Raw genomic sequence first — 23,961 nt, forward strand, 5'->3', positions numbered from 1 at the left:
CGAAAAAAAAAAAAAAGAAACGAAAACGTGGGGGTGGAGGGGGATAAAAACCGTGGGCGATTTAAGCGACAGCGTGAGGTAAGGCAGCTTCATGTGCTGTAATCCAATTGGCACCCTTTTTTAGATAAGCATTAACAAAGTTTTTGCCAATAAGCGTGTCCTGGTTTTGTACCTTGGCACTAATTTTTTGCTCCCTTAATACACTGTATTTACAGGTAGAGAGTGCCAATCCAAAATTACTAAAAACTTGAAATCCTTAATGAAATAAGGAGCTAACCGCCATATCATAGGTTGTGCCTACGGTATTCTGTATTGCTACTCATGGGCGGGCAACCGATCACTTCCGATGAAGTATGAAGTTCACCATCAGTAGTAAACGTACCAACTACTATGGCAGCCATTTCTTCAATTCATCTATTCCAATTCCCAGACCTCAATCTAGCTTTCCTCCCTCTGGTGCTGAACAAACAAAAAGCTTTGAGCTAATCAACCAAATAAGTTGAAAAAACCCTGCCACATCCTTAATCTTGCATGGTTTTCAATGGAATAGTGCAATTGCACTTCTGCTTCAGTGATTCAGTCTGCCGCTTCCACATCTCATTATCCTGAAGCAATGAAAATGATTAAATGGGGTGTGCACATAGAGTGTGGAGAGGAAGCACAGGTGAAAATTGAAAGGTGGCACAGGGTTAAAGGGCATGGCATAATAGAGATAAAAGGGATACAATTTGACCTAAAAATCTACCTTTTGCAACAACTCAAGACGCCTGGCTGTACCAGCCAATGTGGCCTTAACCTGTGAAGAGAATTCTCACATGAGCATTGCGGGAGTGTCTGAGGAGCATAGCTACATACAAATATCTAGCAATACCTTTGAAAGTTCATCTTGCAGCTGCCTGGTTTTCTCAAATTCTTTGTCATATTTCATTCTCCATTCGGCAGATTCATCCATTGCTTCTAGGTTTGCTTGTTCAAATTGCCTCCTGAGGGTTGATGCAGCAAAATAAACAAACAAATAAATAAATGTACAAAAAATGCATAAGAAAAGATGCGAAGCAGAAGCTTAAGTTAACATAAACCAGCAAAAGATAATTGCTCATTGTTGCTCTTTTCGAAAGCTAAAGACATGAATGGTAGCCATGAAAATGCTCATATAATAAAGAAGTTGCTAGGTGTGGAAGAACAAGATCACACCTGGCTTAACTTCACCACAAATAAGCCATTGATTGAGGAGAATGGACCGCGTAAACAGGGCTGCACAACCTAATCTATGTGTATCCAATTTCTTTTCTCTGCTAAGAAGCAGAGCAGTCAACTCCATCCATCAGTTGATCCCAAGTTCAGACATCGAAGGAAACAAAAATACTTGCTAGCACCCAACAGTTCGTTTTTGTTTCCTCTAATGTCTGGATTTGGTTAAGTCAATTGCCTGAATTGTTCACCAAGAGGAGGTTGTTGGGTTTAATCAGTTTTTGGGAGCCCGTCTCAATCCATGACTTCCTAAAGCCCATGAATAGGACACAACTCTACTGAAACTACCGACGCATTCTACGACGAAGGCGTTAGGAACTCAACACATGGATCAATTTATCCACCAATCACCGGTGATCAGAAGTTTGAACAAAGATGATTTGATTCCTTCCTTTTATGTTGAGGACCGGATAAGATTTAACAAATCTGGACTAGCCGTGGAGGAAAAAAACAAAAGGAAGGCGAAGAAGATTTAGGGGCGAACCGGAGCTCCTCGCGGTCGTCGGCGGTGAAGGAGGGGTCGCTGGACTGGCGAGCCCAGATGCGGAAGTAGACGGCGGTGCCCATGAGCAGCGCCAGAGCGAACGCCACCATCAGGGCCTGCCGCTCCTGCCGCCGCCCCGACCCTCCTCCTCGTCCCCCCACCATCCTCCGCCTGTTTCTCCCTCCTCTGCCCTCTGTCCTGAAACTCTGTTCAGCTTTCAGAATTCAGATCCAGCTCGACGGAGTCGAGCACAAACATGAAGCAATTGCCTATTTGCCTCGCCCTTTCCCGGTACGATGGGCCCATATTTTGGCCCAAATAGCCCACTTTGTCGTCGAATTCAGCCTTCGAGCTCAGTGTTCGTGCACTGAGCTGAACCATTTTTGAGCCGGGTAAGCCTGGGCGTCAGCTGTTCAATTACAGCTTACAGCTCGATTACCGCTGTGCATAAACAAGGGAATGCTATTTTACCGAACCCAATGTTACGATCTTTTGTTCAGAGTCATTCTTCCGTTCTCCCACGAAAGCAGGTTTCAAGTTTCAACTGCAGCTAAATGAAGAACAACTCGTAGAAGAGAAGAATGTAAGAAACCTGCTAGGAACACGCCACAGAATTACTGGTTGATCCTGTAACGTTTATATACAGGGGCACGGTACATGAGCGACCAATAGCCATCATTTATGTTCGCGGCCTGGTCGCTGCGCTTACAGGGTCTGAATCTGGACCTGCCGCGGCGGAGGTACAGGCGGCGGCGGCGTCGGCAAGTATTTCTCCGACAGGAACACCATGAAACGGTGCAGGCCGACCGCAGCAGATGTGACCGAGATGACGAACATGTTCCAGCTCACCCTGACCATCAGGACGGGCTCCTCTCGTAACTCTCTCACGAACTTGGAGAATATGACCTGCATCCTGCGGTCTCTTACCACAGCCTGGAGCGCCACCATGGTTGATGATTCTTCGGACAGCACCAGATGGCCATCGTTCTCTGCAACTCGTTTCAAGCCGGTGACATTCAACATCCACTGGCACACCACATCCGCAATAACCTTACTAAGGAGCACCCGGAACATCAGTGCGTCTCTGGAGATCAGATCACGGGCAAGAGATTTTGCATTCTGCACAACGGGACACAGGATGAGCTCAGAACTTGATCATTCTGAAAAGTAAGCCATGAGAGCTGGTTGACATAAGTAGAGCGAGGAGTGTGGAGATAAAATGTGATACAATACCGCTGTCATAATAAGTCTTCTAATCACAGCGCTGTCCTTTGATAATAAAAGCCTCACACACAGGTTTGCAGTATGCAATGCCCTCTCTGGTGTAGCTGTAGCACGGTCAAGTGAAAATGAACCACTGATCTCTACAAGCCTATCCACATTCACATCCTTTGTGTCAGGCACAGGCAAAGCTCCACCGATATATTTGAAGTTGCTCCTTCACATATGAAAATGACATCAGCAGGTGTATAAGATTTAGCAAAAACTGACTGCTTACTGCTCAGGTAATTATTGGCACGTGCATATCATATTTTTGAGCAACTAAATAAACTAAGCATCTACAATCTTTCATGCATTTTTGTTGCTTCTATTTTCTGGAGTCTGAAGCTGATACAGGGTTGTGTGCACATATACAACTGATAAACCAAGCAACTGTGCTCCAACTTAATAATATTAAATGGGGGTAAATCAGGTTTTTTATAATAAAAAAGGCTGAAGTGATACATAAATATTCAAGCAACATATTTTTTTATTCTTTAGTCCAGTCAATTAAGAATCGACACTTAACTAACCAGAAGATATCACTATCTAAATAATTCAAGAGAGCCCTGAAAGGAGCCCACATTAAAATGAACCGATCCAATTTACTAAACAATAAGAACCATGAAACAAACCTTGCTGAAGCCGATTTTAGAAATGCGGAAATCTTCTGCCATTGGAACTCTTTCTTTTTGTTGAAAATTGCCTGTGTAAGAAAACTGATTGGTGTTAGTTATCACATTAATGCAGTCTCATACTCTCATCCACCTTAAATACAAAATGCAGCCTAATCCATGAGGCGAGCAGCATAATATGGCTATATTGGTCCAACTTTGGGATTGAAGACAAATAAGACCCCAATGGCGGACCTAGTACAATACCTACCTCAGAGGCTAGTTCTACAATCTACACACACCGTTCTAAATTGAGATAATGCATGATACCTGGTTCAAGAGTCTCCTCGTCGCAAGTGAATTATTGGAAAGAAGCTTCCGAACAACATACGGGTATGCTGCTTGAAATGTTTTGAAAGTCTCATCCGCTGCCACGGCCAGTCCTATCAATAGGAAAGAAAGAAAAAACTCTGAAAACAGTCACCATTAAAACAGAAATCTTTGAATAAAAAAACAAATGGTGAACCAGTTTGGTATCTCAATTTCAATTGAACAAGCTAACCTTCCAAAGAAGCAAGTGACCGGAGAACCAGTGTGTAGTAAGGCGGCATACGGAAGTGATATTTAAATGCCACAGACCAGATTTTTCCAAGCACCTAAAAGATGTATGTAAGCACAAAAGCAATGTGAAAAGAATGTCATTAGCTATGCCACTTAGTTTGAGATAAAAGACAGGCACGGAGATTATCAAACCACCGCACTGAATTGAACCTACAAATAGAGTTAACTGCACACCTTACTAAACTTGATTTCTGGAATTCCTTCTTCAAAGGTTACCTCACCCAATGCGTCCTCCAACTCCTAATACACGGAAGGCACACTAATTACAAACAGTAAAAAACGAATGGCATATACTGTACTAAAGACAGCACTATGTATATACTATACTATTAAGTAAAAGAACTTTCACTAAACAATGGGCCAAAGCACATTATCAACATGGGATATTAGGCAACTCCTCTCTATCCAACTGGAGAAGAGGAAGCATGCAGAATAGCAGATAGATGCGGGAGTCAATCAATACCACAATCTTTTGGCAAAAATAATATTTTGCGTATAACATTAGATAATGGTCCAAAAAAGCATCAAGCATGAAGGAATTGACCTTTAGTAACCATGTGTATTTGACAATATACTCCACAATAAAGAACTCCGGATCTACCATTGCCAACTGCATTTCTTCACCAGAAAGATTCTTAAAGTTTGAATAATCCTACCGCATGCTACAGAATAAGTCCATGTTTAGCAAAATATACCACATGAAACTTGTTGTGACACTGGCACGAGGGTTCAAGGCCTATAAGTCACTGAGAGGATTCAAGGCCTATAAGTCACTGAGACATCAGTGGGCACATGGTAGACCAATGAACTTTTTCAGTGGCTATAGGTTCTACATGAAGTCCAAGAATGCAAATGGACACTGATTAAATACTTATGTTCCTCATTTTATTTACTTTCTGTCTTATGTTTAATCGTTTAGTTTCAGGCAGATATAAACATCGGACCATGTAAGTGGCAATTCCAAGGAACTGAAAGCATAAAGTATATGATGCCACTCAATACAGAGAGTGGGACCAATCACTGAAAGCACCTAAAAAATAAAACATACGTGGTATAGCTGCAGTTTGATGATTTACCATTGTCACACGACGCAGATTGGTGTTTGGTGGAACTACATCCATTTCAGTCAAATCATAGACAAGGGAAGACCAATCTCCATTTACTATGTGTATGATGCTTGCAAGCATAGCACGCTGATGTTTCCTCTCCATCATGCAAAGCAAACCAAAATCAAGAAACCTGGTATATTTAGGAAGATGTTGTCAATAGTTCCAGAAGTATTTTTTTTCATACAAGCATCATGTCAAGTTGTCAACTACAAACCCACAAAGGAGTTAAAACATCTCATAAAACACGAAATGTGAGTGAAGGAAAACTTGAAAAGCGGCAATGTAAATGTTCAGCAAGTGAACCTATGTTGTAGTAGAGCTTACCCAACACGACCTTCAGGAGTATAACGCAAGTTGCCAGGATGAGGATCAGCATGCAATAAGCCTGTCTCAAGAAGCTGCACTAGTGATGCCTCGACACCTTTATTGACCTTATGAGTAATTAACAAGATGTTAAACATATTGGGCAGCAAGCTCAAATTGATCTTTTGAAATGTACTAATCATTGGCATGTTATGCTACCACCGATAAAGAAAATCCTCTCAATATTCAAGAGATAAATGTTTTTCAGTGCCGTGATTTTGAAATAAGTGCAAGATGGTACACGACTACTGAACTACCTAAGTTATGATGTTAAATGATAGAGAAGTTCTTCCCGTGAAACAACTTAAATTCCAAATGATTTCCAAATTCCAAGAGGAAGCACTGGTTGATTGATAATAATTTATCAAAATTATTAGTAAGTACCAGGTCAAGAAGGCGAGATTTTGCTTCCAACTTCTGCTTTTCTGAAGCTTCAGGAACTTTTTCGGAAACCCCTTTAGTCAAAGAAAGCAACTCCTTGGGGTTCTCACCAGCCACCCACTCCATTGTTAAAACCCTCTTTCTAGTAAGTTGTTTAAGAACCTTAGGAACTAGCATAAAAGGATACCTAGAATGAACCTCCTGCAAGAGTAGAAATTATTAGCTAAAACACCAAGCCAAAGTAGAACAGGAGTACAGGACATATGCTAGCAGAAAGCATGGGTAGGAGACAAGAGCAAAGAAGCACCAGAAATTTGGTAGCATTAGCAGCTTCAATATTGTAGTCCAACTCGCCAACGAAACCTCTACCCAACTCATCAGCATAGAGAGAAATATTACTTCTTCGGTTGGCTACCTTCCGTATGAAAGCAAGCTGAAATAAATTATAGAAAGTAAACAACCGAATAGAAAAGCATCACATGAATTAGACTAAAGCAATGGTACATGTTGCAATGCTACAGTCACTAGTACACTGAACTGATAGCTAAAGCAAGTTCACGAACAGGGAAGCTAGATGCAGCATTTTTAGGGTGAGAGAAAGGGTATCCATAACGAAAGAACCTTATGTCTAGTTTTCAGTGGACAGTTTCTAATCTTTGAAAAAGGTACATGTCGTTGTTACTAACAAATCCCATGAAGAGGGCCATGCAAACAAATAAAATCACAGATAATGATGAGCAAACATGTAAAGCATGTCATAGGACAACAAAAATCCCTGGATGACTGAAAAGCAAAACTATATGTTAGATGGAAATATACAGACCCCAAGACGTAGAATATAGATGTCTCTCAGCACAGAAGGTAGAAGGTTTGGCCGCTGAACCTTTATGGCCACTAGAGCACCATCAACTGTCCGACCCTGGTAAACCTGAAGTAAAATTATAAGAGTTTCTTGAGTCTAACAGTACAAATTGAAAATTACGATGCAGAAAAACAAATAAGAATACATCATAAATTCCAAATAACTTGCTCTAACATAGCACAAGCACAAAGGAAGCACGTGAAGATGTTACCTGTCCAAAGGAAGCAGCTGCTACAGGCTCATCCGAAATGTAACTGAAAATATGTGACACAGGGCACTCAAATTCTCCCTCAATAATCTTCATCACATCCTCTCTTGGGAAAGGAGGAACTCTTTCATGCAATTCAGCGAGGGCCTAAAATTGAGTAGCAACAGATCAGTTAATTTATAGAGAAAGAATACAAGGACCACTAAAATGTCAAGCGAGAGCTGATGAAGTAACAAAAATGCAGAACAAGGAGAAATTTACCTAACCTCACAAAACTCTGAACCTATGATATCCGGTCTTGTAGAAAGGGATTGTCCAACTGCATATATGAGAAAGGACATGTGTCAAAAGCTTTCCAAGCCATGTTGCTACCATCTTGTAAGCTGTTAAGCATGACTATCCGACCTTTAACAAAAGTAGGTCCAAGGTCAAGAAACATCTCCTTGAGAAGTTGGCCGACCATGTATTGAGAAGCATCGAAGTTATTGCTGCTGTTGCCACTGCTATAGGTAGCTTCTGCGGTTAACTGAGATCTTTTAGAAATTTGCATCTTTACCACAGCTGAGACAAATGCGAAGAGTATCTGCGGCAAAGATTGACAGTCAACTGACCTGTCAGCTACAACAATTAGAAGAAAGTAGAGGTTAATAAAACATTGAGGGAGCTTAATCATAGTTAACCTGAATGGTGCGAAATGCGAGGACGTGCGGACGCGAAGCAAAGTACTGAGCAAGGAGGTCGGGATCGTAATGCTGGGGAAGCGGGGTGGTGAGAATGGTGGAATAGTAGTTGATGTATATCTTGAGGGCTTCAAGATCGGCCATCATCAACTCCATACAGGATAAACCTATCGTAACACTTAGAAAATTATCCAATGCTGGGAATAAAGTAGCTCAATGAACACCAAATCTAGAGCTCTCGCTGCATTGTGCTACAAACCTGGAGGGTAGGACGGTGGAGGGAAGGCCGGGGGTTGAAGTATCTGCTGCTGCTCTTTCTGCTGTTCCTGAGGTTTGGGTTTAGGTTGTTGTTGAGATTTTGACTGTTCCTTGCTTCGGAGGAATCGCCGCGCGAGAGAGTGTCTAGCGCTGCCGGCGTACACCTTGAGGGCTTGGAAGTCCGCTGCCATTAGCTCCACGCACGACAACCCTACCAAAATCGGGAGAAATGCGGTCATCAGCAGGGGCAGGGCGATGTGCGCGCAATGGATTCAAATTGAGATGCGCTCTCGTCGCGGGGTGAGGAACCTGTCGGGTACGCGGGAGGCGGGAAGGCTGGAGCTTCACGAGGCAGTTCCTCCACCTCCACCTCCTCCTCCTGCAGCATCTGCTGTTGCTGCGCAGGCTTGGGCACAGGTTTCGGCTGCTTCTGCTTCTTCTCGAGGAAGCGGAGCCAGAAGACGTCGCGGAGCGGGGCGCCGGCGGTGGCCTGGAAGAACTCGCCGTCGCGGCGGAGCACGCCCAGCACCTGGTCCAGCGCGCCGCCCCCGCCCCCGCCTCCTCTCCCCCCATTGCCGCCCGACTGCCGCGGCTGGCGCGGCAAGCTGGGCTTGTTCCCGCCCCACCACGACCGCTGCGGCTGCGGCGCCCACTTCTCCTTCCCGCCGCCGGCGCCACTCACGGCGCAGATGTGCAGCGCGGGCGGCCGCAGCAGCGTCGCCATCGCATCGAGCTTCTAGTTCTAGGTGAGAAGCCGAGGAGGACAGCGAGGGCTCGGACAAGACCACTGGCCCAACGCCGCGCACGTCATCGGGTCACCGCCGCGTCCACGAACGGCAAACGAACACCTCGCGAATCCGCTTCGGGATAACCGCTCCTACCTGGAGGCCCAGTGGATGGGCCGATCCGAGCTCCACCCACTGCCATCCGGGCCCATCAGCACGAAATGACCACAAGTCGCAACATCTCAGCGGGGCAAGCAGAAAATCAGATTCAAGCGTCTGACAGAACGCGATAAATATATACCACAGGCAAGACGTCCCAAACATTTGTTGCACTGAAAGATTACAGGTACCACCAGAAAAGGAAAAAAAAAGACAGAAATGGAGACATCATGTCCTTGTGGAGTTAACACTGACCACAGCCTATATACATCAAGGATGCAAGTGCACGGGTTGATGCTTTGTCAGGCTCCTAGGTGCGTAGGAAGGAAGCTTCCATGGACTGCAGGATGCTTGCGGTGTCAAACCTGAAGTTTCTGAAGCTTCTACCGGGTCGGTTGTCAACATGCTGCGCGTCAGATCCTGCTCTAGCAACGGGGTTCTCTACTGGGGCACCACCGCTTGATGAATTCTTTGCCTTCCACACAGTACCTGTCCAATGCCGGGTTATCCATCTGTGATGAAATGGTATAGGAGAACAAACTACAAGTTCGACTATGATCAGAGTGCAGTTAGACGTCTATTCAGCAAAACAGTTAAGGTAAATTTTGTTTTTGGATTGTTCAAAGAACAGCTGGCTTTTGTAATCCTGAGCACAATGGGTACACAAGGGAGCAGAAGAAACCTCTAGCAGATGCCTCTGATTTCTGATACAGCGGGGGACGATGCGTGGCAATCCAAGCCTTTAAGCCCCTGGACAAAGAACAAGGTAAGACACAACACAATGTATAAGCAACAGATTTACGCTTTGGAAAAGCAGGAGATTTAGGAGCAAAATAAAACAAGCACATTGTTGATTTTCTTCTAATGCCCCATAACAGCATCTGCCCCAAAAATAAAGGAGACAAAATGTGGATCAGAAGATACTGACGTCAAAAATGGTGCAACCATGTACAGCTTCATTCCATTCACTCCACGAGATACCGCATCATCACTAGCTGGCAAGAGATCGTCAATTCTGTGCCATGAGATTTCCTATAAAATGCACAGAGAAAGGTAGCTCAGTTGTGATCATTTCATAATTTTTAAAAGTAAAGGAAAACAACAGAAACAGCAAAGGTGTAAAGAAGGAAAGTCAATTAATGAAATCAACAACAACTTCAATTTTGCATGAAACACACAAAAGTAGCGAACAACGTGGGAGAGTGATAGCTAACAGTTTTGGGGGCAATGATAGCGTATTTGAAGCAATCTGTAAAGTCTACGCTATATTTAAAAAAGAAGAAGAAGACAAAAAACGCTGCAGTTGCAAGCAAAGACTGCCATACAGAAAATCAAGATCTGTGTAACAACCTTTTATTCAGCATGAAGCTAACTTTACCGCATAGCAAAAATGAAGTTTTTGCTGGTCAAGCAACTATGCAATAAACTACCATTTCCATTATATTTTATTTTACTGGTAAGCTATGCGAACATGTCTTCATAGCGTGTAAACGGAGCCAAGCAAAGCAGCAATAAGAAATAGAAAAAAATGCATTCTGCCTATCTGCCCATAAAAGTGAAGAGAACAAGATTTCAAAACTTATCATACACTGATTTCCTTCTTTGTTTGAGGTGCAAACACAGTATCTCTCTTAACACCAGTTATGATATAGAGCCGAACTCTTTGTTGTCCAATCGAAACTTCAATGTAATCATCCAAATTTAGTAGCGTAGAAACATCACACCCAGTTTCTTCCAGGACCTGCATTGTTATGCGTGTAGATGTTACTATCGAAAATTACGTATGTGTTGAACAAGAGAAGTTGTTGAATTTAAACATCATAATTGCTCCAGGTTGGACAAAGGCTGATATCACCACAGGTATTGAAGTAGCTCGTGCAAAGCACTGGCTATATCATACGAAAAAAATGCTATAGTGCTATACTCAATAAAGTTATGCCCAAAAAACATGCATTTAAGAAGCTAAATAGTTTAATCATGCTTTTTTATTTGCAAAACAATTATAAACTGGTGATTTACTACTTGTCTTTTATGAGATTCATACATCTTGCCAATAGCATACAAGGAAAAAAAAACTCCTTCAGACCAAAGCAATGTCAAAGGGATCCATTGCCAATGAAATGTACATGCTTAACTAAACAGCCATTTGAAATGAAGGAATGAAAGCATTCAATTACAAGCTTTCAGTATATGAGCATTGCAATCTAGAGAAATGAAATTTGCACTGAGGAAAAGTAAACCATTTATAAACTCAGACCAAGCAAGGATATAATGTTCTAGAAACAACAAATGGCACTCAATGATATCTAAGAATAAAAATTTCCATCCGGCAAGGACAATATGCTAGAAAGAAATTGCAGAGATCGCTCAAAAGAAAAGAGAAAAGAAAAGAAGCTGTGGACAGTCTGGACAGAACATAAATACATAATAAAAGCAGAAGTATACTTCTCTAACAGCACAAGTATGGTCTTCCTCATCTTTATTCCTCTTTCCACGAGGAAAGCTCCAGCTGGCCCCAGCTTTCCATCCCTTAACAAGCAGGCACTGTAGAGAAGGGGCAAAGGTGAATTGACCATGAAAAACGACAAAAAATCCCAACAAATTTGAGCTCTTAAATGGTCAAAAAAAACAACACAGGAAATTTATGCATATGCCTAGTTTATTCCAGTCCAGTTTGCGAAATTGTATGTGTAAGGCAATTTTATTATAGACCATCTCAGGGGATAGCAACGAAAATACCACATCCTACTATTTAAAGTTACAGTTTTTCCATGACAACTCACAGGATTATTTAGGGCCTCATTTCCAATGTTTGATAGATGAAATGCTGTTGTGCAACCTACATTCCCACTCCTAATTTTTAATTCTCAATCAGGGAACTCCTAAAATGCAATAGATTGGAGAAAAAAATCAGTAGATTACCCTCTCATAGGTGTCATCCAGGATGATGGCGCCAGACACGGGGACACGGAACTTGTAGTTGTTGAAGTCCTTGTAGATATCATCCAGGTGCGCGATGTAGGGCCTGAGAGCAGTGCAGCTCTTGAACACTACACACACCACCAATCCAATCCACCACAAAACGCAAGGACAGCGGCATCAGCGGTGAATCCAACGATAATCTCCGATGGGGTTCAGGCAGAGGCGAACTTACTGAGGGAGGTGAAGTCCTTGAAGGAGAGGGACTTGAGGTTGGGGTTGTGCTCGACGGAGTTGTCCTCATAGAACCAGTGCGCCTGCTCCAGCAGGAACAGGATCCGCTCGAACGATTCGAGCTCCTCCTTAGGCACGTTCAGCAGGAAGCGGCTGCGGAGGCGATTCAGCTCGGATTGGCCTGGATTGATCTGAGCGAATCCCAGAAGAAGTTGCGAGATGGGATTAGGGGTTAGGGGAACTACCTGCAGAGATCGTCGAGAAGCTCTTGTGGCGGCAGCTGCCCCCGCGACGACGACCGGTTCAGTCCCCCGCCGCCCGCCATCGCCATCCACCGGCCACCGCGCCCTCTCAGCACCTTGCTCTCCTCTCTCTTCGGGCACTAGCAGCGCAGCCAGGGTCGAATAGAATAATCCTTACCCAGGCGGGGGGATTTTTGTAAATAACTAGGTCGCGATTAATAATCACGATCCAGAACAGGGGTTCTGTGTAAATATTTGGATCGCAACGAGTAGTCGCGATCCAAATTAGAAGGTTTAATGCAAATATTCTGATCGTGATTAATAGTCGTGATCCATTTTAAGGGTTTACTGCAAATAGTTAGATAGGGGTATTTTTATAAAATTGTGTTCTTATCCGTCCTTTTCTCGCCTTCTCTCAGGTCGCCGCGAGTGACCGCCGACGCGACTACCGCTAATCTCCACGCCTAGCGGCCGTCGTTTTGCCAACTGCACCCGCACACAAAAGCCAGCTTTTCGCCCCAGTCTCTCCTCAAAGCTCGAGAGTGAAACGAACCGGATTTCCGTAAGGAGAAATCTAACTCCATGTATCCTCGTGATAGTTTATGGATCAGTAGCTATCACATACAGAACTCATTTCAGCATAATATCAATTTCATAACACGATAACAGTACAAATTTTATTTATTACGTCCCAGAAATGTGAGAGTACGATCTGATACATGTCCCTTGAGCTAAACGACATGAATAAAACCAACGCAGCAGTAGCTAGCTTCTGGAAGCAACTCCATCCTCACGATCATCTCCACATGCATTGTCGAGCGTAGCACTGCAACTCTAAGTCGTACCACCCATCGTGGTTGTTGTCAAAGTCGGACTCGTAACCTGCAAACTCACGAGCTGTCCCCAAGGATTGGGACAGGTTCATGTTACCATCCGTATACAACCTTTAAGTGGCCTAATGCTAGCGGTCAAAAATATAGTCAAGGATTAGGCTCGGGTTTCCTATGCAACAGTAAGCATAAAGAATAAAATTCCATATCCATCATCCCAATCTCTCATCACATTGGGTACACCTACCTCGACAGGGTTCCTATCATCAACATCCTATCTCCATATTAGGGTCGAGGTGAAGACTCCCTCTCTTCACCTCTCAACAACTACAGTTGGATTCTAAAGGGAAACGGGGCAACTTCCCCTCTTCCCAACTGCAGTTACGGCTCACCACACACAAGTAGCTATAAGAGAGAGGTAGAGATATCCCAAAACAATGGAGAGTCATCGTGACACAAGGTTGTCCATGACCGAGGACGCGGCTATACGAATAGTTTTAACTCTGCAGAGTCTTTACACCTGGACCCATCTCAGAGTGAGCCCAAACAGTCCGTCGATCGAGAGAATGTCACCCTACCGAGCGAAGAACCTGGGAGTTACGATACCATCCTGCATCCAGGCTCGGGTGTGATCACCCGCAGAAGACCACCCCGAAACTATGAAGCACTCCTACCGGGGCCAATCGGGGGCAAAAGCAAATTAGGGGGCAAAAGGTCAGCATCACTCCCCCCTACACTGATACTCTATCCTACGACAGGTATGGTACCGCACTTGCTAGTCTCGACCTGGGTCGAGACCCATAATTCGGCGAGTGGCGTGCACGTTTAACATATTCTCGTGAAGCATAGCGACCCACTCGGTTTCAGACCAGCGTGAGCTCCTAACTCCCAGAAATGTCTCTACAATGTGGTCCACAACGGCACCCATAATAGGTATCACCCCCAACTCCTATGCTCCTCAACTGTGTACTCGCAACAAGTACCAAACATGAAACGTCCGAGAATGGACCCCAAGCCCCCACTCCGAAGACTGGGTTGTGTAAAGCTCACTCTCGTTAAGTATCCCAAAATCACCTTCTCCTGCCGGTTTTAATCCCACACACACCAAGAATCCTAATCACAAATTCCCATATACATGCAAGCATCGCACATAGCATATATAAGTAGTATGGTAGTAGGTCGAACAAGGATTCAAGGCATAAAGAAGGCTATGCAAGGTTCATCATCTCAAGCGAGGAAATAAAGCGCTAGCATACTAATTTAGCAATGCCTAATAGGTATTCAAATCGAATGGGTGTGAACCTGAGTAGTCTTCCTCCTCGTAGTAGTCCTCGAACGGCTCTAGCTCCGAGTTCAGCTCCGAGTCTTCGACAGCTCCTAATTACGTAATTACCATAATTACCGAACGTCTAGTTGCAAAGTAACTCCAAAAGAGATCCAAAGAAGAACCAAATAAGAATAAAGCCTAGTCTAACATGTGCTGCGTGATTTTAGGAAAATTATGAAACTGGTTTCATAATTTTTGGAATTAGAATGTGTTAGTTATGAATTTTTGAAGTTGAAAACATTTTTCGGAATTTTGGTAAGATGGGCGAAAATAGGAAACAAAGGAGTTAGCTGTTATCTGGCCGTAGGTCAGCTGCAATTTGGTTGCAAACTGCCTTAAAGGCTTACAGGTAGCTTTGGAGGGTTTTTGGGCCGGTGGCTAAGCTGTTGTGGGGGTTTTCTAATTTCTGGGGTAAAAATCGGAGGCTCTGATTTTGTAACCGGAAGTTCCGGTTAGAAACAGGAAGTTCTGATTTAGAAAAATTGGATGTTCCAATTTTAAAACAGGAAATTCTGGTTTAGGAAAACTGGATGTTCCAGTTTTTTAGGTAGATCTCTCCTCTTAGGGGAGATCTCCTACGAAGGGCTTTGGATGGTCTTGGGAAGTTAGGGTTCACCACACAAGGGTTTGGGATTCGTTTAGTTGAGACTTCCTAAGGTTTCTGGAGCTAATGCAGAACCGGAAGTTCCGATTTGGAAACCGGAAGCTCCGGTTTTGCTAAGGGTTCGACCGTGATGGGCTTTGCGCACGCGCGAGCGTGCGGTTCAGGTCACAAATGCGACGGCAGTTCACCCAGGCGAGCAGGGTTCGTGAGGCTCACCTGGTGGGCTTGCAAACGAGGGAAGAAGTAGCGCGGTGCAGAGGTGAAACAAACGGGCGCGAGCTTGGCGGCTCTCCGACGGGGCAGCAGTGGTCTTCTCCTCCTCCAGCGTCCTCTCCCCATCCCCTGCGCCCCCTTCTCCCTTCTCCTCTTCTCCAAACGGCGGCGGGTGAAGGGGAAAACCCCAATTTCGGTGGTGGCCAAGAGTGGTTGGTGTGGGGGTTAAAACAGAGGGCGGCTAGGGTTTTTGGCTGCTATGGACAGTAGGGGATGCGGCCGGGCAGCGTGGTGCGCATCCGTGGGTGTCAGCGAAAAAGTGACACGGGCGGCTGGCATCGTGCGCGGCGCGCACGTCGCTGTCGCGCCCGTGACTGCCGTGGGGAAGAAAGCGGAACAGTGGCGCGGTGGCTGACAAGTGGGGCCGGGCGGTCAGCGACTGCGGTGCGAAGGTGGTCTGGGTTGAAAACTAGAGGTTCCAGTTTTGGAAAACCGTAAGTTCCGATTTTTGCTCCAGCCTTAGGTTGGGTTGTTGGATAGGTGGGCTGGTGAGGTTAACTAGGTTGCTGTGGGCTCAGGTTAGATTTAGTTAGTTCTTCTAGTTCGATTTGTATTTGAATTCTAATTCAAACACAAGTCCCACTCAAACAAATCCAAATAAATTTCAAATGAACTCTAAATATTCACACTAGCACATATAACATCTTAACATTTCTTTTTAATCTATAATAATTCTAGAAGTTTTAGGAAAGGTTCAATGAAGTCACTCTTATAGTTTGAAAAAATTCACACCGCATCATAAAATTTTTAAAATACATATTTTTTCAAATTCAAACTTCCCGTAAAAACACGAGATGTTACACTTCGGATCCCTACGCCGGACGCGCATGGGGCGGCGCTTCTCTGTGGTCTTGCTGCTGGTTATTTCCAACCCCATTCGCGTCGAAATCCCACCTCTGCCACTGCGTCCTGCAGGCACCTTCTACGCGACGGTTCGTCTTGTATCGTCCGTGGGTGGCGCGCAGCGGCGCAGGCCTGCCAGCGAGGAGAGCACGAAGAGGCGTGAGATGCCTCACCGAGCGCCGCCGATGGATGGGGTTGCTGTTATTCGTTGCCTCATTGGCGTCAGCCAGGTGCTTGTCAACGCCATCCCGGCATTTCCCCGTCTACTGCTTGTCTGCTTTCCATAGCAAACGCAAAAAATGCTTGACCTTTCAATTCTCCTGTCGCTGGTAGCTGTAGTGCTATTGTCTCACTTTCTGAGAAATGCTTGGTGCCGCGGGTCTTAACTGTTCCTTGCCGTGCTGACTGCTGATGCTTGTAGTGTGCCCGTTAGCTGTTGGCGAAAATGCCTCCATGACCAGTGGACTTCGGATTGCTAGATTGTCCCTTGGCTGGAATTGAATTACTGCGCGATTGTTAATAGCAAACCAAGAACATGTGTTGTTTTGGTTGGATTTGTTTCCGTACACCAATTACGGAAAGCATGACCAGGATTGGATGGAGAGGATAGGACCTATAGTTTTTCCTTGTAAAGTCATAGCTTGTTTACTGTATAGTGATTACTTTACGAATTTTTCGCACAGCTGCACTAAAATGATGCTATTTCTTGTGAATCCTTGGAGAAGTGTTTCATCATTGTATTGTTTCATGTATAAATTTGTTATGCCTTTTAGCTCATCCTTCCACCAAACACCATTTCAGGGTGGCCTGTGACTGTTTCTTTATGCAGCTTGTTGCAATGATGCAAATGCACGTCATGATCACCTACGCATTGTTTACTTGATTTCATGCACTGCTATATTGTGTCATATCTTCATGAACATTATTGAAGTTTTACCTTTATATAGCATGTAACTATGTGTGTCCATTTTGCTGGAGAGAACATTGCCTAAGACAACGTGAAGCACGGCAGGTGGGAGGTTTATGAAGCACTGCAACTGCAAGTGTGAGGTTCCTAGAAAACTAATGAATGAGTTTTCCTAGCATGTGACATTCTTTCTGAGTAAGGAAAGATCCCACCGTTGTATCTTGTAATGAACCTGACATATGTTTCACTGTACTAAAATTAGCACTTTGCATCGATAAAGTATATATAGTCGTTGGTCATATGTTGGTTCACATACTTGATTACCCTGCATCATTATGTTAGCCCTTGTAAGCATTAAAATGGATCCTTGCACAATGTTCACCCACAGATAATACGCTGAGGTGTGAGGGAATCCTTGTCAGATGAGTGAGTATGATTTGCTTAAGGAGCAATTCTTGGCAATTGTGCATTATATCTTGCACATGGAAGATTTTTCATAAAAATATTGATCCATAATCTTTTGTTTCGCAGATTGAAATGCAAAGATGATAAATAAATTTATCTTTTAATGCAGGTTTTGTGGGAGGCGGATCCAAACCTCATAGGAAGGCTCGAGCAGAGGTGAAGAACTGAAGATGATGGTTCTGTTAACCATTAGCTAGTCCATGATTATGGTGCAGAGGTGTGAAGGGCTAGAGCAATTCGGAAAAGTTGTTGACCTCATATGTAGGATGACCGAAGACAGTCCATAATTTAGATGCTTTCTTATGAGATGTCATGAGAGTAGCAAATTTTGCATTTCACCTCATCTGTGTGCTGCGAATCGGGCTTTCGTGTGCCTGATTAGCGTTAGCAAAGGTGTTCTGGGGTTCTAGCCATGGGTTCTACGTGGTCTGCGGTTGAACGGACGGTATCGAGAGGATCTATTTCTGCTGCTACTTTCAGTGCTTATGACATCACAAATCGCACCCTGCTGATGTTATAACTAGCAAATCGTGGATGACAACTTGTAAGATGAGTAGCTCAACCTGTTTTGATTTATATTGAGATGCATGCCACCATAGATCTGGTGATATTGACAGAAACACCCAATTGATCGTCTCCACCTGGCATGAGGGGAAAAAAGCAAATTCTCAGATGAAGTTTGGTTCGGCAAAATGTAACGTAATCGGATTACAGATGGTGAATCACGTTACAGCTGTTTGTTTTCACCCATCAGTAATCGGTTAATACTATAATCAAATCCTCACGCTATACAAGCCTCTTACAACCCCTTCCCCTCCGTAATGAGAAAACAGAACTTGTTTTGTAAATTCGAAAAAGTATACTATCTGATTACGTTACCACAATTGAACCAAAACAAAGAGTGTAATCGCTCGTTCCGTAGTTGAAAGCACTGCAATCCCATATCATTTGCATTTATGTTACCATTGTATGAATTGTATGAACCAAACACCATCTAGGATAGCTCGCATACCAACAGAAGTGCCATGGAATCAGTTGTTTTAGCTAGTCACCGTAAGCGAAGCAGCAAAATGATAAAAGGCATTAGCGGTCTTAAACGTTAAACTTGTTATTTTCAAACTACGGTTTTGCAGATAAATATTCCACCAATCTTTCATGAACCATCAACAAACTTACAAACGTGATACTAGAAATGTCACTGTCAACTCCTAGTATCTCTGCCATCTAGCTCTCTTTTACATAGCTCGGATGTCGGATCCTTAAACCACATCCTGACTATCATTTGGAGTCCATGATCTCCTCATTGTTCAATCAACTAAACTAACCATTATCATCCCTCCACCAACTTCCAGTCCTCTTCACGACACTGCTGCCCTGCCAATATGGTTGTAAAATCAATTCCAACACAACTGACCACCTATGTACTTAAAATCAATTTCAAATTATAGACCATTTTGTTTTTTATACGTAGCGTAAGGGCCATGTACCCAGAAATGTCAAACGACGTATAATTTGGGATGGAAGGAGTACCTTCATGTCATGCGAGCATCTTAATTCCCACGCAGAATGATATGATGCTGCCATACGTTTCATATACATGTAATTAGAGGAGCTTTTTCAGATACAATAATAGTCATAATGTAAATTAGGGGCTTTTTGCAAAATCTGAACCCACGTAAAACGCGTAGTGTATTTTGGAACGCAACCTGATGCTTACGCAAAGCGACTGAGAAGACGGAAAGTTGTGGGCTTTGCTTGGCTGGCTGGGCTTCCGCTGAACGACAGATTAAAAAATCGGTGGAGAGAGACAGCAAGGCAGCGGAGCGGAGGAGTCGAGGTCAAGGGAGAGGGATGATTACGCCGGCGCTGAGCCTGTCTCGCGCCCCGTCGTCCTCCTTCTCCGCGTCACCTGTTGATCGTTGCCACCGATCTACCGGCGCCTTGCGGCGTTGCGGCCCGTCCTTCGCCTACAAACCTGCCGCAGGTCCGCACCCTCATCCCCATTCCAATTCGTGGGATTTAAGCGCTGATTGTAGTTCCCAAGTGTAATTCGATGCGCGATGATGCGTTGAGTTTTCTCGGGACAAGTTACTATTTTGGTGGTGTATAATTCAACATCCTGATATGTGCCCTCCTCATTGAGAATGTAGAAATTTAGTCATACCAACCACCAAAATTGTATTTCATGAACTATCTATTTGGCAACTTTGCAAGCACCGATTTGGGTATTTGGATTTGTGTATGGTCGATGCCTAGCCCCTGTGCAACCGCAAAATTAACATAATTTGGCTATATGAACCTGACAAGTTTGTAGTTTTAGTGCGTCGGGTACATTTTAATCACATAACTCAAACTGTAATCACCAAATTTATTTTGTCAGCAGAATTTTAAACATCATTTTAATTATGAGATACCACACCTTTGCTGTTATGTGGCTACTGTCCTTGACATTCTTTTCTTTCAAATTTTATTTTCAGGAATTTGCTATGCTAGCCAGGCGGTTGAACTGCTGCCTTCTTTGTACCCTGAAATTGTTGTCAGAGATGCACGGCTCGAAGAGTGTTGGGAAGTAGCTGACACTCATTGCAGCTCTTTCTTTCCAGATTACAAGTTTCCGTTGGACCTTGTTCTACGGATTGATCGTTACATTGCTCTCCTATCTGGATTTTCAGTTCCACCCGGGTGTACGAGGACTTGCCTTGTTGCGGTCAATTCTAATTCTGTAACCAATGGCTTCGACATCGAGTGCGGAGATCCTAGAGAAGCCGAATTTCAGAAATACAATCTCAGTAGAGGCTCCATAGCTGGCATTCTTACAGTTGACACAGTGGCAGACTATCTTCCGAGAAGGGGACCCCTGAAGCAGAGAAGGTATATAATTAGTTGTTGAAACATATACATTAATGACCCTCTAATCTATGTGCTGAGAATGTCATGATAGATGAATGCACGCTACATATTTTGCTGTAGGATTCACCTTGTCAATAACATTACTTATTGTTCTGAAGCTTGTATATCTACCATTGCTAGTTATATGCATCACTTCTTTGACTAGATCAATAAAAAGAAAAGAACTCTTCTGTTTTTTCTTTTAGAATGTATAATTAGTATAATCAGAAACTAATGAAGTTTCAACAGGACATATGATACATTGCAATATTCGGAAAGCTATCGCAATACTGCAATGCCCTTCCTGATTTGGAGGGCACTGGAGTCTAGAGAAGGATACATGTATAGCTTGTTCTGTCATGGAGATACCGACAATATGTGCTGGACAAAAACTTAATTTTATAGGGCAATCGACATCTATAACATAGGCCTTCTTCTTCTTTTGATATATGAAACCAAATTGGTTATGATCAACTTAAATGTATCTTGAGATTTACCAGAAGTTGAAAAGGCTAATTTGCTGCACGAATATATTCACAAGCCAAAGATGCAATAGTGCTATTGTATAGCATTTGTTGTCGAAGTTAAATCATTCTTTGTCAAGCTAGTTTCAGGCAGTATAGAGGGTTGCTGTAGATTTATTCTAACTACAAAAAATGCTGAGCGTCTGTCTAGACTCTCTTACTAAAGAAAAATACCATGCTCCTCGCCTCAAAATAATATTTGAAGGTTGAATGTGTTTCCTTAACACGCACCATATAAAATGGAACATTCGATTTCATCAATGACATCTAAAATAGTTTGACCAAACACTTCTCAGCTGAAGTAGGAAGGGAGAACTATGCGGGTAGTGTTTGTAGAGTAGTCTTTTGTCCATCTGGGAGTCTATTCAATGCAAATAAAGTGTTAGTATGCTGACAGTGTTTCTGTTCAATACTACCTTTATATACTTAGATTTTCCCCTTCCATTGTCTAGCTTAACCAGACTAACCAGGTTCCTTTCATATGTCAATTTCCCTACATTTACTTTGTAGCTACAGGAGGAATTATAAGATCCTTTCGTACATTAACCTTGAGTTTATGAAATAGTTGGGTGGCCCACGTCTTCTAAGAATTTCAAGGGGATGAATCCTCTACTGAAATCATCAAAATACAGCTACTTGAGTCAATTCACATTCTGATTTCTGAAACATTATTTATAGGCTAGTGAATACTAAACTATATCTAGTTGGAAATCAGTTAGTCTGTGCTATTGGTTCTGCTATACATGCTTCTGTGTGTATGGGATGTCTAAAGGTGTTCCATAATTGTATTTCAATGATATTTTCTAAATGTGCATGCGCGAGTATTTTCCCCACTTAAAAGACATGCATGGTTAATTCCAACTTCTGCAGAACAGGTATTGCTTATATAGCAAATGTCGCAGTGCGAAAGGAGGAACGTCGGAAAGGAATTGCTAAAATGTTGGTCCAAGAAGCAGAGGCGCGAGCAAGGAGTTGGGGGTGCCGGACCATGGCATTGCACTGTGATGTAAACAACATAGCTGCCCTGCGCCTGTACAAAAATCAAGGTTTCAAATGCATCCGTGTACCGGAAGGAGCTAAATGGCCAGAACCTAAGATTGCTAAAGGAGTACAATACAACTTCATGATGAAGCTAGTGCCCAAGATTTGAGCTGTATAAGTCAGTCTGGACAGAAAATGAAGTTGGAATGCATGGATACTGCACGTATGCACAGATTCACCAGTTTCTCCTTTCACATGTACAGCAGTTGGTACATAGTTGAGCTACTTTGTAAATGGTATATAACAGCCACGAATTATTGCCCAGAATTTTGTGAGGGTGTTATCACTTCTTCACATGAATTGACCCAGAGCTCTTTACAGATAGCCTGGAGGAAGTGAAGAAAAACTTTTACAGTTTCGGCACTCAGTTTTGCTTCATGGATCTTCTTTTACTAAGAATCTTACGGACAATGTATTCACAAAGAGATTCAGAATGCGAGTGTGATCCTCAATGGTGATTGTCCAAATTTGTTTTCACTGGTCTGTTCGGTAATGTTGGCATGGCATCGCCGTCAGGTACATACATTGTGCAGTATTTTCAGTTGGATCCATGTATGTTTGGAACTGCGATATCATTGGGCATTTTCTGCTCCTATTCCTCATCAGCCGCTTAATCAATTGCCCATACACTCGTACAGTTAGCAAAGAGTGACTCCTAAAAAACCGAATGCACCCTGAGACTGTTGCATGCTAACAAGAGGGTGCAGGTGTAGTCAGTTAGCCACTAGCCAGGACTGTGCGTGTGGTCTTGGATGCTGGTTGACACCAACCTGGTAACGGCCTTTCTGAACTGTATGGTTGTTGGAGGCTTGGAGCATTGCATTGCTGGTGACGTTTTTTTGTTTTTTTTGTTTTGGGGGGGTAGAGCCCGCTGGTTTCATTGAGGAAATGAAGAGATTTTGCTGGTGGAGTGGGTGGGGTGGGGGAGACCGGGAGGAGAGTGGGAGAGCAGGTGCATGGGCCTGAACTGAAGATGAAAACATCTCACATGGGATGCATACCTGCATTGTCCTGGAAGCCCACCCCTCTCATCATCTCCACACCAGCACCAACATGGTAGCTAGATCCGTGCTTAATGCATGTGACTCAACGAATTTTTCACATCATTTTTGTCTCCCTTTTTGTGCCCAACATTACGCTCTCACTGGGCACATACGTTGCCTTTGAGATTCAGATCGGCAAAAAAATGTTTTTTAGTAGGAGAATACTCCCCAGTTCACATGCATCCTATTGCTGTTAATTTGCAATGTCAGCAGAAGTGATCAACCGCGCAAAAAGGTTACCCGAGCAGCAAAATATTACTAAGCGCGGCCCAATTTGATTGCCTGAAATATCAGCTAATTTTGACTAGAGGAAGAATTTGATTGAATTTCTGATTGGATAGCATTTTGGTTTGAAAATATGGATCCAAGTCATGGAATTTTGTCGGTGTCTTCCTCCTTGACTTCTCATGTGGTACATACGGACATACCAATAGAGCGCACTGTAGCACCCGCTTAAGAAGTGAGCTGCAGATGCCCACACATTTGTCAAGCACTCGTATACTAGTACTAGGAAGCAAGCACGTCGTGGGCCCATCTATTCTAGAACTATTTTTGTTTGGAGATCCGGCAACAACCGAAAATAATACTATAATTCCAAGCTGCTAATGTGGTTGGGTGGGGGTGATTTGACCGGGACCATTTGACATCTCTGCTGCGGTGGAAATCCCGAGGCAAAATCGTGAGTAAACCAAATTCGGCTTCGCCAGAACATGAAGCCCGGCGCACCGGCGCCCGCCGGTGCCGGGCGCGGGCTGCGGCCGGTGGAGTCGCCGTGTCCGTGGCCGACGCCACCGCATGGACCGGTGCTTGGAACGGGATCGTACGCTGCATAGGTATCTTCACCA

At 43.7% G+C, this 23,961-nt stretch overlaps 4 protein-coding genes and 1 long non-coding RNA gene across 5 annotated transcripts; 2 read left to right on the top strand and 3 right to left on the bottom strand.

Moving 5' to 3' along the window:
* Positions 1-74: 74 nt before the first annotated feature.
* LOC101775038 lies at positions 75-2,085 on the bottom strand. The gene is made up of 4 exons (XM_012847808.3): positions 1,736-2,085; positions 872-983; positions 746-796; positions 75-605 (listed from the first exon to the last, which is right to left on the bottom strand). Exons 1-4 carry the CDS (start codon positions 1,897-1,899, stop codon positions 522-524), a joined length of 411 nt encoding a protein of 136 aa, XP_012703262.2. The 5' UTR covers positions 1,900-2,085; the 3' UTR covers positions 75-521.
* A 140-nt stretch (positions 2,086-2,225) lies between these two features.
* Positions 2,226-8,920, bottom strand: LOC101774642 (uncharacterized protein sll0005). Its single transcript, XM_004954224.4, has 17 exons — positions 8,401-8,920; positions 8,093-8,302; positions 7,834-8,000; positions 7,559-7,736; positions 7,420-7,472; positions 7,157-7,300; positions 6,907-7,011; positions 6,391-6,516; positions 6,087-6,284; positions 5,664-5,770; positions 5,307-5,469; positions 4,405-4,470; positions 4,172-4,265; positions 3,940-4,052; positions 3,631-3,701; positions 2,969-3,173; positions 2,226-2,854 (listed from the first exon to the last, which is right to left on the bottom strand). Exons 1-17 carry the CDS (start codon positions 8,813-8,815, stop codon positions 2,441-2,443), a joined length of 2,829 nt encoding a protein of 942 aa, XP_004954281.1. The 5' UTR covers positions 8,816-8,920; the 3' UTR covers positions 2,226-2,440.
* A 158-nt stretch (positions 8,921-9,078) lies between these two features.
* LOC101774232 (mRNA-decapping enzyme subunit 2) lies at positions 9,079-12,535 on the bottom strand. The gene is made up of 8 exons (XM_004954223.3): positions 12,374-12,535; positions 12,130-12,281; positions 11,898-12,025; positions 11,421-11,519; positions 10,564-10,716; positions 9,904-10,007; positions 9,658-9,725; positions 9,079-9,464 (listed from the first exon to the last, which is right to left on the bottom strand). Exons 1-8 carry the CDS (start codon positions 12,457-12,459, stop codon positions 9,286-9,288), a joined length of 969 nt encoding a protein of 322 aa, XP_004954280.1. The 5' UTR covers positions 12,460-12,535; the 3' UTR covers positions 9,079-9,285.
* Positions 12,536-16,293: 3,758 nt separating this feature from the next.
* Positions 16,294-17,957, top strand: LOC111256109. Its single transcript, XR_002676156.1, has 2 exons — positions 16,294-16,477; positions 17,729-17,957. It is a non-coding gene; the product is annotated as an uncharacterized LOC111256109 (long non-coding RNA).
* A 1,412-nt stretch (positions 17,958-19,369) lies between these two features.
* On the top strand, positions 19,370-22,548 carry LOC101775443. The gene is made up of 3 exons (XM_004954225.2): positions 19,370-19,603; positions 20,097-20,490; positions 21,903-22,548. Exons 1-3 carry the CDS (start codon positions 19,471-19,473, stop codon positions 22,180-22,182), a joined length of 807 nt encoding a protein of 268 aa, XP_004954282.1. The 5' UTR covers positions 19,370-19,470; the 3' UTR covers positions 22,183-22,548.
* The last annotated feature ends 1,413 nt before the right edge of the window (positions 22,549-23,961 follow it).

The sequence above is a fragment of the Setaria italica genome, chromosome I (genome assembly GCF_000263155.2).
Source record: "Setaria italica strain Yugu1 chromosome I, Setaria_italica_v2.0, whole genome shotgun sequence".
In the NCBI taxonomy this organism is placed as follows: Eukaryota; Viridiplantae; Streptophyta; class Magnoliopsida; order Poales; family Poaceae; genus Setaria; species Setaria italica.

Excerpts from the sequence above, each read along its gene's own strand:
- LOC101774642 (XM_004954224.4), bottom strand. The coding sequence starts at position 8,815 with ATGGCGACGCTGCTGCGGCCGCCCGCGCTGCACATCTGCGCCGTGAGT. Across the intron at positions 3,702-3,939 it reads CGAGGAGACTCTTGAACCAG|GCAATTTTCAACAAAAAGAA; the intron begins GTATCATGCATT and ends TTTCTTACACAG. Across the intron at positions 3,174-3,630 it reads CTAAAATCGGCTTCAGCAAG|GAGCAACTTCAAATATATCG; the intron begins GTTTGTTTCATG and ends TCATATGTGAAG.
- LOC101774232 (XM_004954223.3), bottom strand. The coding sequence starts at position 12,459 with ATGGCGATGGCGGGCGGCGGGGGACTGAACCGGTCGTCGTCGCGGGGG. Across the intron at positions 10,008-10,563 it reads AAACAAAGAAGGAAATCAGT|GAAATCTCATGGCACAGAAT; the intron begins GTATGATAAGTT and ends TGCATTTTATAG. Across the intron at positions 9,726-9,903 it reads ATGGTTGCACCATTTTTGAC|GGGCTTAAAGGCTTGGATTG; the intron begins GTCAGTATCTTC and ends TTCTTTGTCCAG.
- LOC101775038 (XM_012847808.3), bottom strand. The coding sequence starts at position 1,899 with ATGGTGGGGGGACGAGGAGGAGGGTCGGGGCGGCGGCAGGAGCGGCAG. Across the intron at positions 984-1,735 it reads GACGACCGCGAGGAGCTCCG|GAGGCAATTTGAACAAGCAA; the intron begins GTTCGCCCCTAA and ends ATCAACCCTCAG. Across the intron at positions 797-871 it reads TGCAAGATGAACTTTCAAAG|GTTAAGGCCACATTGGCTGG; the intron begins GTATTGCTAGAT and ends TTCTCTTCACAG.
- LOC101775443 (XM_004954225.2), top strand. The coding sequence starts at position 19,471 with ATGATTACGCCGGCGCTGAGCCTGTCTCGCGCCCCGTCGTCCTCCTTC. Across the intron at positions 19,604-20,096 it reads CGCCTACAAACCTGCCGCAG|GAATTTGCTATGCTAGCCAG; the intron begins GTCCGCACCCTC and ends TTTTATTTTCAG. Across the intron at positions 20,491-21,902 it reads GGACCCCTGAAGCAGAGAAG|AACAGGTATTGCTTATATAG; the intron begins GTATATAATTAG and ends CAACTTCTGCAG.